This window comes from Callithrix jacchus, chromosome 12, assembly GCF_049354715.1.
Source record: "Callithrix jacchus isolate 240 chromosome 12, calJac240_pri, whole genome shotgun sequence".
Classification (NCBI taxonomy): domain Eukaryota; kingdom Metazoa; phylum Chordata; class Mammalia; order Primates; family Cebidae; genus Callithrix; species Callithrix jacchus.
Genome location: NC_133513.1, coordinates 110125810 through 110142189, shown reverse-complemented (window position 1 = coordinate 110142189; position 16380 = coordinate 110125810). Strand labels below are relative to the sequence as shown.

The following is a 16380-nucleotide window of genomic DNA, read 5'->3' as shown; positions in this document are numbered from 1 at the left end:
GCCAACCAGGTCACATACTGACTTGTTTACATCCTCTCCCAGGCTGGGGTCCCCAGGAGTGACCCTGAAACAGGATTTGAGTGAGTGGTTCTTTTGGAGGTGATCTCAGGAAGCCCAAGTAGAGCAGTGAAGAAGTGAGACAGGGAGATGAAGGGGGTCAATACAGGGTGTACAGATAAGCAACTGGGGCTCAAGTCCTCTGGGGAATTTAGGGAGACAGTATCAGTATTAAACATCCCAAGGAGTTATTCCATGGGAAGGGGAAGGGAGCTGGGCACCATATATCTACCAGCTCCCATCAGTCATTGATTGAGGGATGCTCCCAAAAGGATTAACTCCTTGGCACTTTTAGCTAGCCCTGCACATTCCCATGCTTTCATGGCCAGAGAAAATTCTCAAGCAAAGGGAGTTGTAGTGCCAAGACATATGGATAGGGCACCTGTAGCATCTGCTACACAGACCAGCCCATTCACATGCTAACCCATCCATGAACAGCCTAGGAGTATGTCTACCTAACAAGTGCCAGCGTTCCCATGTACTAATGCTTTCATTTAGGCATCGATGTTTTCAGAGGCCAACTCATTCCAGAGGCACCATTAACACACCAATTAGAAACAGAATCTGGTCACTGGAAATATCTCAGACCCCTGTGAACACAGGTGTCAATTCCACTCTGTGACGTCAGTATATTTTAAGTGATTTTCCCTGGTAGTAGGTTTCAATTCCCTGCTTCTTATTTTTAGTGTATCTATGTTAGGTTTTGTGATTGCTTTGTGATTACTGTGAGGTTTACAAAAAACATAGTTAACAAGTTATTTGAATAGATGACAACTTTGGTCACAAAGAAAAGAAAAAAACTAAAAAACCCTATACTTTAACTCCATTCCCCTATATTCTGACTTTTTATTGTCTTAATTTACATTTTTATATTGCCTATCTCTTAACAAATTGTTCTGGTTATTATTATTGATAATTTGTCTTTTAGTCTTCATACTAGAGAAATGAGTGGTTTACACACCACAATTACAGTAAAAGAGTATTCTGAATGTGTCTGTGTACTTACTTTTACCAGTGAGTTTTGTACTATCAGATGATGTCTTTGTTGCACAATAATTTTCTTTTCTTCTTCCAGATTAAACAACTCCCTTTAGCAATTCTGTAAGACAGTACTGGTGATGATGAATTCCCTCAGCTCATGTTTGAATGATAGCTTTGCTGGGTACAGTATTCTCAGTTGACAGGTCTTTTTACCTTCAGCACTTTGAATATGTCATCCTACCCTCTCCAGGTCTATATGCTTTCTGCTGAGAAGTCTGTTGCCAGATGAATCAGAGCTTCTTTACCTGTTGTTTGCTTATTTTCTCTTGCTGCTTTTAGCATCTTCTCTTTGTCCTTGACCTTTGTGAATCTGATTATTCTGTGCTTTGGGGCCATTTTATTTGGGTTAAATCTGTTTGGTGATTTTTGACTTTCCTGTACCTGGCATATTTATATCTTTCTCTAGGCTTGGAAAGGTTACTGCTATTATTTCTTTGAATAAGCCTTCTGCCGCCTTGTTCTTTCTCAGTTCCCTCTTGAAAACCATTACTCCTAGATTTGCTCTTCTGAGGTTATTTTCTAGATTTTGTAGGCATTCTTTATTCCTTTTCATTGTTTTCTTTTTTCTCCTTCAAATGTATATTTTCAAATAGCTTGTCTTCGATTTCATTAATTCTTTCCTCTGCTTGATCTGTTCTGTTGTTGAGACCTTGTGATGTGTTTTTTAGTTCAGCTAATGTCCTTTTCAGTTCCAAGACTTCTGTTTGATATTTTAAAATTATTTTAATCTCTTTGTTAAATTTCTCTGATAGGTTTCTGAATTGGTTTTCTGTGTTACCTAGGCATTTGTTGTGTTTTCTTAAGACTGCTATTTTGAATTCCTGATCTGAGAGCTCACAGATTACCATCTTGTTTGGGCCAATCACTCACTGGCTCTTTGCTTTGCCCATTTGAAGAAGTCATGGTTCCTGGTGTAGCAGTTTCTTATGGACGTACATGTATGTCTTCACTTTGAACGGTTATTTATTCCAGTCTTTGCTGCCTGGGTTAGTTTGGTCTCTTTAGGATATGTATGTTTAGATGTTCTGTGCATTTTGCCTATTGGTTCCTTTAGCCCTAGATCACTGCCTCCTTTTCAGCACTAAATAGTACCCTAAGCCCATGTTTGTCATGACTCTTGCGAAAGTTCAAAGCTCTGCCTTGTCACAGATAAAGGGCACCAATGGGGATTCTCCAGCTGTGTTTTGAGGGTCTGGCTAGGGCTTCTTGCCCAGAGGGGCTCTGGTGAGTGCCTCTTATAATGTGGTGCTGCTGAACTACCTCTCTTATTTAGAGTCTTGTTTGTCTGAGATGAAGAGCAGCCCCAGAGTTTCACTCACTGGGCTGCCAGACCCACCTCCAATGTCGACAGGACTCCAGAAGCTTTCAGGGGTCCCTTGCCCTACAAGTATTCATGATTCTTTCTGTGGATTGAGGCAGGAAAGCTTTCCTGAATAGGTACTCAAGATGGTGAGGAAGCCGGCTGGCTGCCTTGATCTTCCTTTTTTCTAGTGTTGAAATCATGAGTCCAGGGAACATTTCCACATGCTGACTTACAGTTCAGGGAAGGGGTGTCACAGAGAAGTCCATTTTACCTACCTTCCACTCACTGTTTTTCACTTTTCTGTGGCCCCAGGGTTTGTCAAACCCTCAGTTTTGAGTTCTGTGATATCAGTGGTTATTATCTTGGCACTAGATAGTTGTTTTTGGTTTTCTATAAGGGACAGTGAAGCCCAATTGCTTCTACTTCGCCATTTTGGTGCCATCCAGCATCTATGTATTTGACAGGGGCTGGGATTGGACTGATCTTATATGCACTCAGGTAGTCATTCAAGAAAAGAGGTTGTTCACACTAGTTCTTTTTCAGGTAAAAAAGAACAGTTCAGGAAAATTTTAATTTAACTAAAAGTACAACTTCCAAGAATAAAGGTGTTTTTTCTCATATTTTAAGAAAAGCAGTGACATCCATAAGGTTGCTTCATCTACATGAGGTGATGCTTTTTAAAAAAAGAGGACAGATAAATTCACTGGACTTTGGAGAATGGTAATAGTTTTTTTTTTTCCCTAATGTCCTGATACAAAGGGCACTGGCCAAATTTCTGCAGGCCCTCAAGACTGAACTCAGCTTTCATAAGGGATTTGTCTCCAAGACTCAAGGTCTCAGGTGACAGGCTGCAGTGCCACTGATTTAATCACATGACCCTGAAAGACAACATAAGAAAACCAGCTCAGCCAGTGTCCGTCACTTGAGAGATAATGAAACCTTCACTTTTTAACCAGGCAGTAAAACTTCCCTTTTACAAAGAATAGCATAACATTTTTGTAGATGTCAATCAGCCTGTTTTGCACCAACTTGAAAGCAATGAACACAATCTCCATTCCAACGATGATATAAATGGAGAAGAACAGGAAGAAATTAGGGTGTTCTAAAACAGTATCCCCAAACCCAATGGTGGTCAGCGTGACAAAGCAGAAATAGAAGGCATTCTCAAAATCCAACTCTGTCTCCCAGAAGGGAAGGATGGCAGCTGCACAGGAAATGTAGGCAAAAACAATCAGGACAACAATGGGGAGGGGGATGTCCAACTTCTCCACTTGCTGTCCGACTTCATCCAGGTTGCTGATGATGGAGTACGAGAGTCTCCCTAGCACCAATTCGGGACATGAGCTACTCCTCTCCATGGTCTGTGGGGGCAGTTGCAGTGTGTTCTGTTTCTCTTGTGCACGAAGTCTCTCAAAGAGCTCCATGCTGCAGCTTGGGCGTGAAGGACATGTGCCAGGTTTGGGGCCTGGAAGCTCTTCAGCATTGATGATGATCTGAGGGATGGCTTCATCTGCGGGCTTGAGGTCTGTTTTTTTCTTGAAGAGAGACTGGGGGCACCACTTGGAGAGAGGGCTCGTAAAGAAAGGGGATTTTTGGAGCCGATTGTAAGATGTGGATAAGATGGTTGCCAGGATGTCGCCTGTGTCTGTGAGAACGAGGAACATCAGGGGGATACCAAAGAGAGCGTAGAGCATGCACAAGTACTTGCCAAGCCTGGTGACGGGGTAGATGTAGCCATACCCTGAAAGAGAAGATGGAGCTTAGAGTCTTCATCTGGCCCCTTCCCTTTTCCCCCCCACAAAAGCTTTAAAGAGACCTTCTGCCATTTCTCCTCCCTGGCATGACATTTTACACGGTGTTTTTGAAAATATTCATCTCAAAGCATTCAGCCACTGGTCTGGCATTAGGCCTGCTTTGGTGGGAGGGAAGGGCGTGAAGCCAGGCTTCCCTTTAGAATAAGGAACAACTGATATCCAGGTCTTTGACTTGAAATGTCCTTGGCAGGGCACCAGCACACGTTTGGGGTGAACACATTCCCTTTTTTTCTGCTCTGGCCATTTCTGAGCATCCCCCAAAGGATGGACTCAGCTGACCTGGAAGGACAGGATGAGTACAAGTGAGAGAGAATGAATGGTTTCTAATTATATCCGTTGCCACCTTTATCCTCCATGAAGGTGCTGGCTTTTAAGAAGCCACTCACCCTTGTCCTCCATAAGAGGGCTGGGCTAGTTGTTTCTGTGTAAGAGACATTTACTGCGTTCCCATGGTGTGCTCAGCAGTGTGCATAGTATTAGGAAAAACAGAAAGAAGGAAGATGAGTAAAATACAATTGCTCTCGGACCCATTTGTGGCTTAGCAGATTAGACAAACATGTTCCTAAATGAGAGTAAAACAATTAGCCTTCTAGCATCTAGGTTCTGACTGACCTTGGTTTGAATCCCAGCTCTGCCATTTGCGATAACATTACTTGACTGCTCATATTTTTGGGATTTTTATCTGTAAGATGGAGGTGACAATGCCATCTTACAGATAAAAATCTCTGCATATTGACTAGCTGGGAGGATTAGATGAGGCCCGTGCTTGACACACAGTGTGCAATTGATAAATGGTGGTGTCCTCAAGATCTCAGCTTCCCAGTGAGCACTTCCTGTAGGCTGGGTATCAGTCAGCCTTCATAGAGAGATATTGTTATCATCATTCACAGGTGGGGAAACAACAGCTTGGCCATGAGCATACATGTGATATATAGTAGAGTTGGGAGTCAAATCCATAGGACTCTCAGATCCTCAACCAGTGCTGTCATCCTCAGGAGCATCCAGGGGGCAGGACCCTTCAACCAGAGAGAACCCGGAAGCCAAGCAGAGGAAGGGGTGGGTCGAGGTCTCCATCCCCTTAGGGAGCCCTTCCCCTCCCCTTGTACCTACAGAGGGGCAGGAGCAGAGAGACATTAAACCCCAGAGCACAGGTGGCTGAATCTTCTGGAGTGGGCAAGCATCAATGACTTCAACAAGCAGAGGACAAAGCTTTTGCATTTCATGTCTGTGTTTAATTTCTAATGTCATAAAGGATGATTAATACAGAAAACCCCAGCCCAATTATGTAAGTTAATCTGAAGGCAACTCCTCGACTGGCTAAGCCCCAACTTCCTCCAGGAGTGTAGCTCCCTGTGGCAAACTCTGGCCTCAGGCTCTGCCTTCTAGGAGTAGGGGGGCATTCAGGTTGCCCACCCTCACCAGGATCCCAAGTGTAGGGGAGAGAACTGCAGTTCTCAAAGAGTCTCCTCAGTTGACATCCAACCCAGAGCACGCCACACCAATCTGGCTGGTTCCGCCAGGTAAGGCAGTGTTGGTTAACTCTTTATGTGCATCATTCGTTCATTCAGTATTTATTGAGTACTTACTGCATGCACTGGGGGCATAGTGCTAAGAAAAGTAGATACGGAATATGACCTATCTGAGTCTCTGGTTTGGTAAGAGAGGCAGATATTAATTTTTAAAACTACACTAGTAAGTATATAGTTACAAATGGAGATGAATAATGAAGTGAAAGAGCAGACCATTCCATGAATGATTAGAACAAAGGCACTCATCCTAGGCCAGGTATGGTGGCTCACATCTGTAATTCCATCATTCTGGGGAGCTGAGGTGGGCGGATCACTTGAGGTCAGGAGTTCAAGAGCAGCCTGGCCAACATGGCAAAACCCCATCTCTACTAAAAATACAAAAACTGGCCAGATATCATGGTGCATACCTGTAATCCCAGCTACTTGGGAGGCTGAGGCATGAGAATCACTTGAACCCAAGAGGCAGAGGTTGCAGTGAGCTGAGATCATGCTACCATACTCCAGCCTGGGCAACAGAGCAAGATCCTGTCTCAAAAAAAAAAAAAAAAAAAAGGTCCCCATCCTGGATTAAGGCAGGAAAGATTTTCTGGTGAGGTGATTTTTGAGCTGATGTTGGGAGGGGGCCAAGAACTAGTCAGGTGAAGAGAGAGGAAGCAGCCTGTGCAAAGACCCTGTGGCAGGTTCAACAAAGGGCTATCCGCAGAGTGACAGTGGGTACTTGTGTACTGTGTGTACTGCATATATACCAAGGGGGTGATTGGGAGCTGACTGGGTGCAGAAACCAGCCTCAGTGCACTACCAAGCTCGGAGCTCAGGGCTCGGGGCACAGGGCTGTGTCTGCCTAGCAAGGGATGTGGTTTTCTAAGTTTTCACCAAGGTGGCACCCTGAGTGTAGCTGTCACCCAGGTTTAAGGAACCAAGAGAGGGCCAATATGGCTAGTGTACAGGAAGGTAGGGGAAGGGAATAAGGTGAGGCCGGGAGGTGGGCAGCATCTAAGGGCTTCCATGGCAGATGGGGGAGTACCTTGGTCAGTATGGAAGGCTGAAAAATGACAGCCCCCAAATGAAGACAGCCAAGTCCTAACTCCTGGAATCTATCAACGCTACCTTATCTGGAAAGTGGGTCTTTGAGGATCCACTTTGAGGATCTTGAGATGAGGAAGTTATCCTGGATTGTGTGTGTGGCCCTAGGTACCACTGTAAGTGTCCTGATAAGGGAGATGCTGAGCAAGATATTTTACACAGAGAGAAGGGGAGGCAATATAACCTCAGAGGCAGAGACTGGAGTGATGTGGCTGTAAGCCAGGGGATGCTGGCAGCCACCAGAAGCTGCCAAGGAAGAGGCAAGGAAGGATCCTTCCCTAGAGCCTCAGGGGGGGCATGGCTCTGCCAATCCCTCGATCTTTGAAATCAGTAAAATTGATTTCAAACTTCTGGGCTCCAGATCTTGACAGAATAAATTTCTATTGCTTCAAGCCACCAAGTTTGTGGGAATTTATTACAGCAGCCACAGGAAACTAATAAAACCATGTTTGCATCTTTTTATTTTTAAGATGGAGTCTTGCTCTGTTGCCCAGGCTGGAGTGAAGTGGCATGACTTTAGCTTATTGCAACCTCCACCTCCCAGGTTCAAGCAATTCTCCTGCCCTAGCCTCCTGAGTAGCTGGGACTACAGGCGCCCACCATCATGCCTGGCTAATTTTTGCATTTTTAGTAGAGACAAGGTTTCACCATGTTGGCCAGTCTGTTCTCGAGCTCCTGACCTCAAGTGATTTGCCCACTTCAGCCCCCAAAGTGCTGGGATTACAGGAGTGAGCCACCATGCCCAATCAGGTTTGCATCTTGAAAAGATTATCCTGACAGCATCACAGATAGTAAATTGGAGGGTTTCAGATGGACACAGGAAGATGAATGGGGAGGCTGTGTTTCCCGCCCAGCTGAGAGATGAAGGGGGCTTTGGCTAAGACGGGAGCTGAAAGGAGAGACCTGTAGAGACTGGTTAGACAATTTTGGCAGAAATCTTAGCAGGGCAGGGGGATTGTTTGGATTGGGATGTTTGAAAGGAGCTGGAATTTGAGCACAGAGCAGGCACTGTAAATCCATCTGAATCCACTGCTGGATTGGCGAAGGTAGTTGTACAGGCTTATAAACAAAGGCTCTTTGGCTGCCTCTGGGTGAGATACTTTTGCAATCCAAAATATGTGTTATGTCACATTCCTGAAAATGTTTCAAGGAAGCAAGGTCTCAGCACACAACCCCTACAAAGGGAATGTATTAACTATCCTAGTTACTGAACACTGAAATGCATAATGGAACTCATATTACTTCTAATAATGCATTCATATATTTTGATACAATCAGTTCACTGCACTTAGCCTGTGAGTACTTAATAGCCCATGCACTTTCCTTTGTAATCCAAGAGGACTGACCCAGTTGGGAATGACCGGGGATTGACCGGCCTCATATCTGTCAGGTCTCCCATTCTTAGCATCAAGGCCAGGTGCATTTCAGATGACCCAGAGATGCAGGGCAGGAAGCAGTGTTGCCAGAGGGACTTTCAAACACCATTATTGATTATGGACAGTGCAGAACATTCCCCAGCATCCTCTTCCGGTTGTAATTACTGGGTGGCATGATGTCCTAATTGACTCGTACAATGGACAGTTGCATTGCCTTCTTAGAATTTAAGCCAAGCTAAAGCATTTCCCATTAGATCAGTGACTCCCATTAGGATCACCTGGAGGGCCCTGAAAAATACTGATGCCTGGGCCTGGTCCCTAGAGACTCTGATTGCTTGGTCTGGAGCAGGGTCCACACAGGGGCTTGCAAAAGCTCCGAAAGTGACTCTGACATGCAGCCAGGGCACGCTTCTCAAACATTAGCACACAACAGAATCACAGGGAGAACTTTCTAAACTACAGATTGCTGGGTCCCGCAGCCATAGTTTCTGGCTCAGTAGGTCTAGAATGACACCTGAGAATTAATTTGCATTTCTAGCCAGTTCCCCAGTGATGTCGATGTTACTCGGGACCACACTTTGATAACCATTGCAATAGATCATTTGTTCTCAACAGGGGGCAAATTTGCCTCCCAAGAGACATTTGGCAATGTCCAGAAACTTTTGTGGCTGCCGTAATGGGTGGGGGCAGTGGGGAAAGTACTACTGCATCCTGGTGGGTGGAAGCCAGAGATGCTGCTCAACAGCCTGCATTGCACAGGAGCCTCCAATGCAGAGAATTATCCCCTGCAAGATGCCGACAGGGCTGAGGTTGAGAAATCCTGCCTCAGATACATCTAAGTTTTTTTGGTTTTGTATTTGTTGGTTTGTTTTTGAGACAGGCTCTGCCATCCAGGCTGACCCTGTCACCCAGGCTGGAGTGTAGTGGTACAATCACGGCTCACTGCAGCCTCGACCTCCAGGGCTCAAGTGATGCTCCCATGTCAGCCTCCTGAGTAGCTGGAACTACAGGCACATGTCACCATGCCCACCTAATGAGGTCTCGTTATATTTTCAGGTTGGTCTCCTTATAGGCATAAGCCAAGGTGCCTGGACCAATCTAAATTCTTAAGGAAGTAGGGTGTGGTGACTCACGCCTGTAATCCCAGCACTTTGGGAGGCTGAGGTGGGTGGATCACCTGAGGTCAGGAGTTGAAGACGAGCCTGGCTGACCTGGTAAAAACCCGTCTCTCCAAAAAATACAAAAATTAGCCAGGTGTGATGGTGCATGCCTGTAATCCCAGCTATTTGGGAGGCTGACACAGAAGAACCACTTGAACCCGGGAGGCAGATGTTGCAGTGAGCCGAGATCGTGCCACTGCACTCCAGCCTGGGCGACAGAGTGAGACTTCATCTCCAAAAACAAAAAACAAAAACAACAACAAAAAAAACCCAAAATACAAAAATTAGCTGGGCATGATGGTAGGTGCCTGTAATCTCAGCTACTCAGGAGGCTGAGGTGGGAGAATCTCTTGAACCTGGGAGGCGGAGGTTGCAGTGAGCCGAGATGGCACCATTGCATTCCACCCTGCGCAACAGAGTGAGACTCTGTCTCAAAAAGAAAAAAAGGGCCGGGTGCGGTGGCTCATGCCTGTAATCCCAGCACTTTGGGAGGCCGAGGCGGGTGGATCACGAGGTCAAGAGATCGAGATCATCCTGGTCAACAAGGTGAAACCCCGTCTCTACTAAAAATACAAAAATTAGCTGGGCATGGTGGTGCGCACTGGTAGTCCCAGCTACTCAGGAGGCTGAGGCAGGAGAATTGCCGGAACCCAGCAGGTGGAGGTTGCGGTGAGCCAGGACAGCGCCGTTGCACTCCAGTCTGGGTAACAAGAGCGAAACACCGTCTCAAAAAAAAAAAAAAAAGAAAAAAGAAAAAAATTATTGAGGAATACAAAAAGACAAAGTAAACCCCATAACTCCCAGCCCTTTGCACATCTCCAAGTCTTTCTTGCAGTTGCTGTTCTCCTGGAACTGTTGTTTCCTTAAAACATCCCCTGAGCTATGGGTTCCCCTGGAAAGGTCAGCTTTAAGTTTGACCTCAGCCCTGCCTGTGACTTGCTCACAGTGATTCCCTCTTAGAGTCTGAGCCCACTTGTCTGTAGAATGGGATAGTCACAGCACCTACCTTGTGGGGTTGTGGTGAGAATTGCACAAGAGAAGCACCCGGACCCCATGCCTGGCACGGGCTGAACGGTGTAGCTGCTGTCCTTATGCTTTCTGTCCCTTACCCATCCCTGCCTGCATGAGCATTCAGGTGAACCAGGCCAGGCACAGTGGCTCATGCCTCTAATCCAGCATTTTCAGAGGCCGAGGCAGGCAAATCACCTGAGGTCAGGAGTTTGAGGCCAGCCTGGCCAACATGGTGAAACTCCACCTCTAGTAAAAATATAAAAATTAGCCGGGCATGGTGGTACACGTCCATAATCCCAGCTGCTCAGGAGGCTGAGACACAAGCATCTCTTGAACCAGGGAAGCGGAGGTTGCAGTGAGCCTATATTACGCCACTGTACTCCAGCTTGGGTGACAGAGCAAGACTCCATCTCAAATTAAATAATTAAATAAAAGCATTCAGGCAAATGGGTGAAACCAAGTGGGGACTGTGAGAGCTTTCTGGGGGCTGTGTGGCCATTTCTGAAGCTGGGTGCAGCAGATACCGGTTGCCCGCCCAGCAGCCATTTCCTCCTTTCTTCCCTGCAAAGCCACTGTGCCCCAAGCTGATTTAGGAGCAGATCCAATTGGTCTTAGTCACCCTAGTGCTCCAATCCCCCTGCCTGGGACCAGCTTGGAGGAGGCAGGGAGGCTCCCGGGAAGACATCATCGCTGATGAACCATGGAGAGAGACGCAGCCTCTTCTATAGAAGACACAGTTATGCTCAGAAGGGGTGTGGACCTTGGTTGCCTCTTGTGGCCCAGTGGGCAGAAGGATGGAGAAAACCTGATGCCTAGTGCCACAACTGCATATGGCACTGGGCATGAGCTGCATGTCAGCCTAGAGCTGTCCTCCCACTGGACTTCTTACTCGCAAGGTGACATTCTCCTTGCGGTTTAAGCAAGTCGGGTTTTCTGTTAGTCGCTTCTGAGGGCATCCTGGCTGCCACCGACATGTATAGTCGTCAGCTGACCCTAAGAGGCAGGTCTAGGAGGGCTTATGAATCCCAGTGCAAGGCTCAGAGGGGTGACATCTTTTGCTGGAGATCACACAGCTCTAACCCAGGCTGGCCCTGAACTTTAGCGTGAGGCCCCCAGCCTCTCTCTGTGACCTCTGTGGGCCAGGCCCTCCTAGGGATGGGTACTTCTCTCTTGAAAGAGGAGAGGAGCCACAGTCCCTTTTGCCAGCCAAAAGGGGCAGGGGCTGAGTGATAGGCCACAGTCCTGGTGAGGGCTCTGACCCAAGAGCTTCGGCCCTGTGGCTGAGGGCACCTCCACCATTTCCATCTCCTGTGACTCCCGTTCCGGCACGAGAGGTTCTTGCCAGGCCTGGTTTGGCCCCTCCAACCCGGCCCCGCTGCTGCCCCACCAGAAAGAAAGCTGGGGATGGGCCAACTAGTTCGGAGTGAGCCCTTAATTGCCAATGGGGCCTTAGTTACTGCTGGCCCAGTGGCATCACACCCCCAGCCCAGGAGGCCTAATTCCCACAGCATCCCCCACTAGTCTCCTGACCATCTCTCCCCTCCAGCCACATGCTCATGTCCTCAAAGGGGCCACAAAACCAGAGTTTTACCCATAAGCACAGGGAGGCGTCTCCCCAGATTCTATGTGCCAAGTGCACAGTAAGTTGTACATGGAGAGAGGCAGCGGGGTGCTGGGTCTAGACCCAAGTGGCTGGGTTCAGATTCACATGCACTGTATGACTTTTCCAAACTGACGGATCTATTAGAGTGTGGGAACAGTAACAGCACCCACCTCATGGTGAGGCTTAGATGAGCTAATCAGCATAAAGGACTTAAAACAGGGCCTGATGCATCGTCAGTGCAAAAGTGTCAGCCAGTGCAGCTGCTGCTGTTTGTAGGCGTGCAATATAGATTTGAGGAAAGGAGGGAGGGAAGGAGAGGAGGGCCATCTCCACACCCCAATTCCAGTGTCCTTTGCCACCCAGAAGCCCACCCTTCCCGGGGCCACTGTGGGGGAACTGTGGTTTTGCACTTACCCACAGTGCTGAACACGGTGCAGCAGAAAAAGAGTGAGCTTAGGAAGGACCAGTCTGTGGTCCTGTTAAACCACTGAGGCTTCACCTTCTGCAGATGCCCCTGAAGGTCCTGTTTCCTGTCTTCCACCACTGGAGAAAGACATGACCAAGAGTGTGGGGGAAAGGTTCTGCTCAAGACAAGCCCCACCCAGGTGAAAGGGATCGTCTTCCCCAAAGACCAGCAGCCCCCTCGTCCTGTGGTTAGTATCAACACCAAAGCTTGGTGATCGGAGTCCTCCTTTAAAATATTTCTTTTTTTTTTTTTTTTTTGAGATAGAGTCTCGCTCTGTCACTGAGACAAGTATGGTGGCGCAATCTCAGCTCACTGCAACCTCCGCCTCCCAGGTTCAAGCAATTTTCAGCCTCAGCCTCCCAAGTAACTGGGATTACAGGTGCCTGCCACCATGCCCAGCTAATTTTTATATTTTTAGTAGAGATGGGGTTTCACCATCTTGGCCAGGCTGGTCTTGAACTCCTGACCTCATGATCCACTCGCCACTGCCTCCCAGAGTGCTGGAATTTCAGGCATAAGCCACCGCGCCCAGCCCTTTTAAAATATTTCTGCATCCTGGGTCCTGCCTGTGGTCCCCATGGAGATGAGGAGGCCACAGGGCCCTGGGAGAAGAGCACTAAGAGAAAGGCCCCTGGGGGCCCCATCAGAGCTTAGTCCTGGCTTTGCTGTGCAGCCTTCGCTTTTTAACTTTCTGAACCTCCATTTCTTTCATCTCTCAGAGGAAGACAACTTCTGCCCTGCCTCTCACACAGGGTTTTCAAGCACTAAATGCAAAAGGCTTTCAGGAAAAGCAAGCTGTTACCCAGAGGCAAATCATACCCACTCCTGGAGGTCATTGCACTTGATGGAGTTTGCCTGGCGCTGTGACTCACACCTGTAGTTCCAGCACTTCGGGAGGCTGATGAGGGTGGATCCTTTGCGGTCAGGAGTTTGAGACCAGCCTGGTCAACATTGTGAGGCCCCCGTCTCTACTAAAAATACAAAAATTAGCCAGGCGTGGTGGCACACGCCTGTGGTCCCAGCTACTTGGGAGGCTGAGGCAGGAGGATCACTCAAACCTGGGGAGTGGAGGTTGCAGTAAGCTGAGATCATGCCACTGCACTCCAGCCTGGGCAACAGAGTGAGTATCCGTCTAAAAATAAAAATTAAAAAAGCTTGATGGACTTTGATAACCATATTATCATACTGTGGGCTGTGGGTACGAGCTGCCAGTGAGTGTCTCCTCCAGGGCTGGGAAACTTGACTTCCTAAACATTGTTTCCCAGGCCCAACAGAGCAGGGTCGGGAACCCTGGTTTCCTGGGGAGATTCCCAAATGGCTCAGTTGGCCTGGGCAGCCAGTGGGCTTTGGGACCCCCGAGGCCCCTGCTAGTCTGCAGTTTGGCCAGCAGAGAACGGCACTGAGCCTGGCATCCAGCAGGACGTTGCTACTCATTTTAATTGGCAGCAGCCTGGGAGCCTACACACCTGAATTCCAGACCCAGCTCTGACCCTGACAAGTTCTGTGACTGTGGACAAGAGGCTGCTTTCTGAGCCTCAGTTTCCCCATCAGAGACAGCATGAGATAGTGGTGAAAGGTCAGGCTCTGGAATCCAAACACATGGGGTTAAATCCCTGGCTCCATTTGTCTGGTTTGCAAACTTGAACAAATTGCTCAACCTCCCAAGGCCTCAATTTCTTAATCTGTGAAAAAGAGACCACTTCTACCCAACACACAGGGTTCTTGTGAGGATTAGGGGAGATCCTGTGTGAAGTGTTTGCCACAGGGTCTACACATGACTAACCCTATGGAACATTTTAATCCCCAGTGAAAATCCATACAAAATGGAGTGGGACCAGCTCTGTGTTCCCATACCCTGCTGTGCACTGGAATCACCTGAGAAACTTTATTTGTATTTATTTAGAGACATGTCTGGCTCTGTCATTCAGGCTGGAGTGCAGTGGCACAATCACAGCTTACCGTAGCCTCAAACTCCTAGGCTCAAGTGATCCTCCTGCCTCAGCCTCCCAAGTGTATGGGATTACAAGTGTATGCCACCTCATCTGGCTAAATTTTAAAATCTTTTGTAGAGACAGGGTCTCACCTTGTTGCCCAGGCCTAGTCTCAAACTCCTGGCATCAAATGATTCTTCCACCTTGGCCTCGCAAACTGTGAGGACTATGGGCGTGAGCCACCATGCTTGGCCTTATCCTGCAAACTTTAAAAATAAGATTCTCAACCCAGCCCTGGAGATTCTGATTAAGTGCGTTTGGAGAAGAGCCTGGGAATGTGTACTTTAGGCAGCCTCCCTGTGATTCTGATGTGTTGCTGGATTGGAGAGACTTGAACTTGCTGATAGTCTAGACCCTACCATGGCCAAGTGTCCATTTGGCAGCAGTTTTCCAGATCCACAGAGCAGACTGGCATCAGTCTGGCAAAGATGCAGGGAGTGGGACCCTCCACAGACAGGAGACTGCCTCCCTGGACCAGCCTCTTGTCTCTGGGAGCTGCAACTGTTCCCAAAGCAAGCTGGGCACTGTGGGAGGAGCCCCCATACGGGAGTGGAGGGGAGGAGCTCCCTGCACCCTGCTTTTCTGACTTTTAGAGTCTGGTTTCCCTTTGTCTTTTATTTATCTACTCTCCCTTGTTTTATCTTGCTCTGTTGACTACAATAACAAGCTTCCTTTGTGGAACAGAGCAGGGTAGAAACAAGTAACTAAATGTGAATAAAACGCAATGAGGACACTATCAAGTGCCTTCTGTCTTCCAAGATCCTGAGTGTTCCTTGTCTCCTGTGCTTCTCACAGGGTCCCTGTGACTGGCAGGCCTGAGATTGGGGGTCCTTTTCTCTCCTGCAGACTGAGACCCAGAGAGAACAAAGCTTTGCCTCCGTGGATCACAGAGCAAGCTGAGAGAGCAGTTGGGACAAGAGCCAGGACCTGCCCCCACTTCCCCCAGGTCTTCTCACAGCATCTCCCAACTCTCCTGAGCCAGACAGGAGAAAAGGCATTTGGAAGAGGAAGTGGGGGTATGGGGGTCCAGTGCTTCTGCTGGGATTCAAACCCAATTTGGGTTGTTCCCTAAATTCTCATCCCTGCAAACTGCATCCTGGGTCAGGCAGACATAGTTCTGAGAACCAACCTGGCCCGGCAACTCCAGCCCTGGATTTGCTTACCCGTGCACCCCACCCCAGCCATCCCTGGGAATCCATCCTCCCCTGAGCCTGCTGGTCTGGATGGGGGTGGGAGCAGAGGCACAAGAAGGGGAGCTGGTCTTCCCGAGCACCTCCTGGGTGCTCAGGGCTCTTCCTGCATTCTTCACAGCAACCCCAAGAGGCAGCTAGTCTCCCTACACTTCAGAGAAGAAAACGGAGGCTAAGAAAGAGGTTACTTGCCTAAAGTGCCCAGACATGAGGAGGATACAAGCAGGCAGCTCCTGGACCCAGGCTCCTGGAAGGCAGCCCTCTGCTCTCGGGGGACTGCTGCCACCACAAAGAAAAGGCCCACCCTGTCCAGGTGAGGCACCTACCTGTTTCACTGCAGTTCAAGATTCTGCAGAGCTCTTCCAAGAACTCCTCAAACTCTCCATCATCTGCTGCCAGCAGGACCTGGCCGTCCTCAATGGCAGAGAAGAGCACAGCACCCACCAGGGCGTAGGTCACCAGAAAGCAGAGGAAGCAGAGGCCAGGGAAGAGCTTTCCCAGGGCCTCTGGGCAGCATCTCCTGGCCTGGGGGTGCCTGGAAGCCTCCATCCTCCCTGGAGCATGCAGGGCAGGAGGAGCTGGTGGAAGAGGCAGGAGCATCTAAGCCCCGCCAGGAAGACGGGGTAGGAGTGCCCGGAGAACAGCCAGGCTCCAGCACTAAGTGGATGGTGCGCGTGCTTCCCCAAGGACTCGGGAAGCTGCTGGCAACTCATCATGTTCAGTTCATCTGAACTACTCAGATGGCGCCCTCCCTAG

The 16380-nt window shown here is 48.4% G+C and overlaps 1 protein-coding gene across 2 annotated transcripts; it reads right to left on the bottom strand.

Moving 5' to 3' along the window:
* Positions 1-872: 872 nt before the first annotated feature.
* On the bottom strand, positions 873-16259 carry KCNK18 (potassium two pore domain channel subfamily K member 18). 2 transcript variants are annotated; one of them, XM_002807466.6, is made up of 3 exons: positions 15951-16259; positions 12392-12520; positions 873-4142 (listed from the first exon to the last, which is right to left on the bottom strand). In XM_002807466.6, exons 1-3 carry the CDS (start codon positions 16222-16224, stop codon positions 3343-3345), a joined length of 1203 nt encoding a protein of 400 aa, XP_002807512.5. In that variant the 5' UTR covers positions 16225-16259; the 3' UTR covers positions 873-3342. The 2 variants fall into 2 exon arrangements, with proteins under 2 accessions (XP_002807512.5, XP_035125122.2); XM_035269231.3 differs by lacking the exon at positions 12392-12520.
* Between the last annotated feature and the right edge of the window lie 121 nt (positions 16260-16380).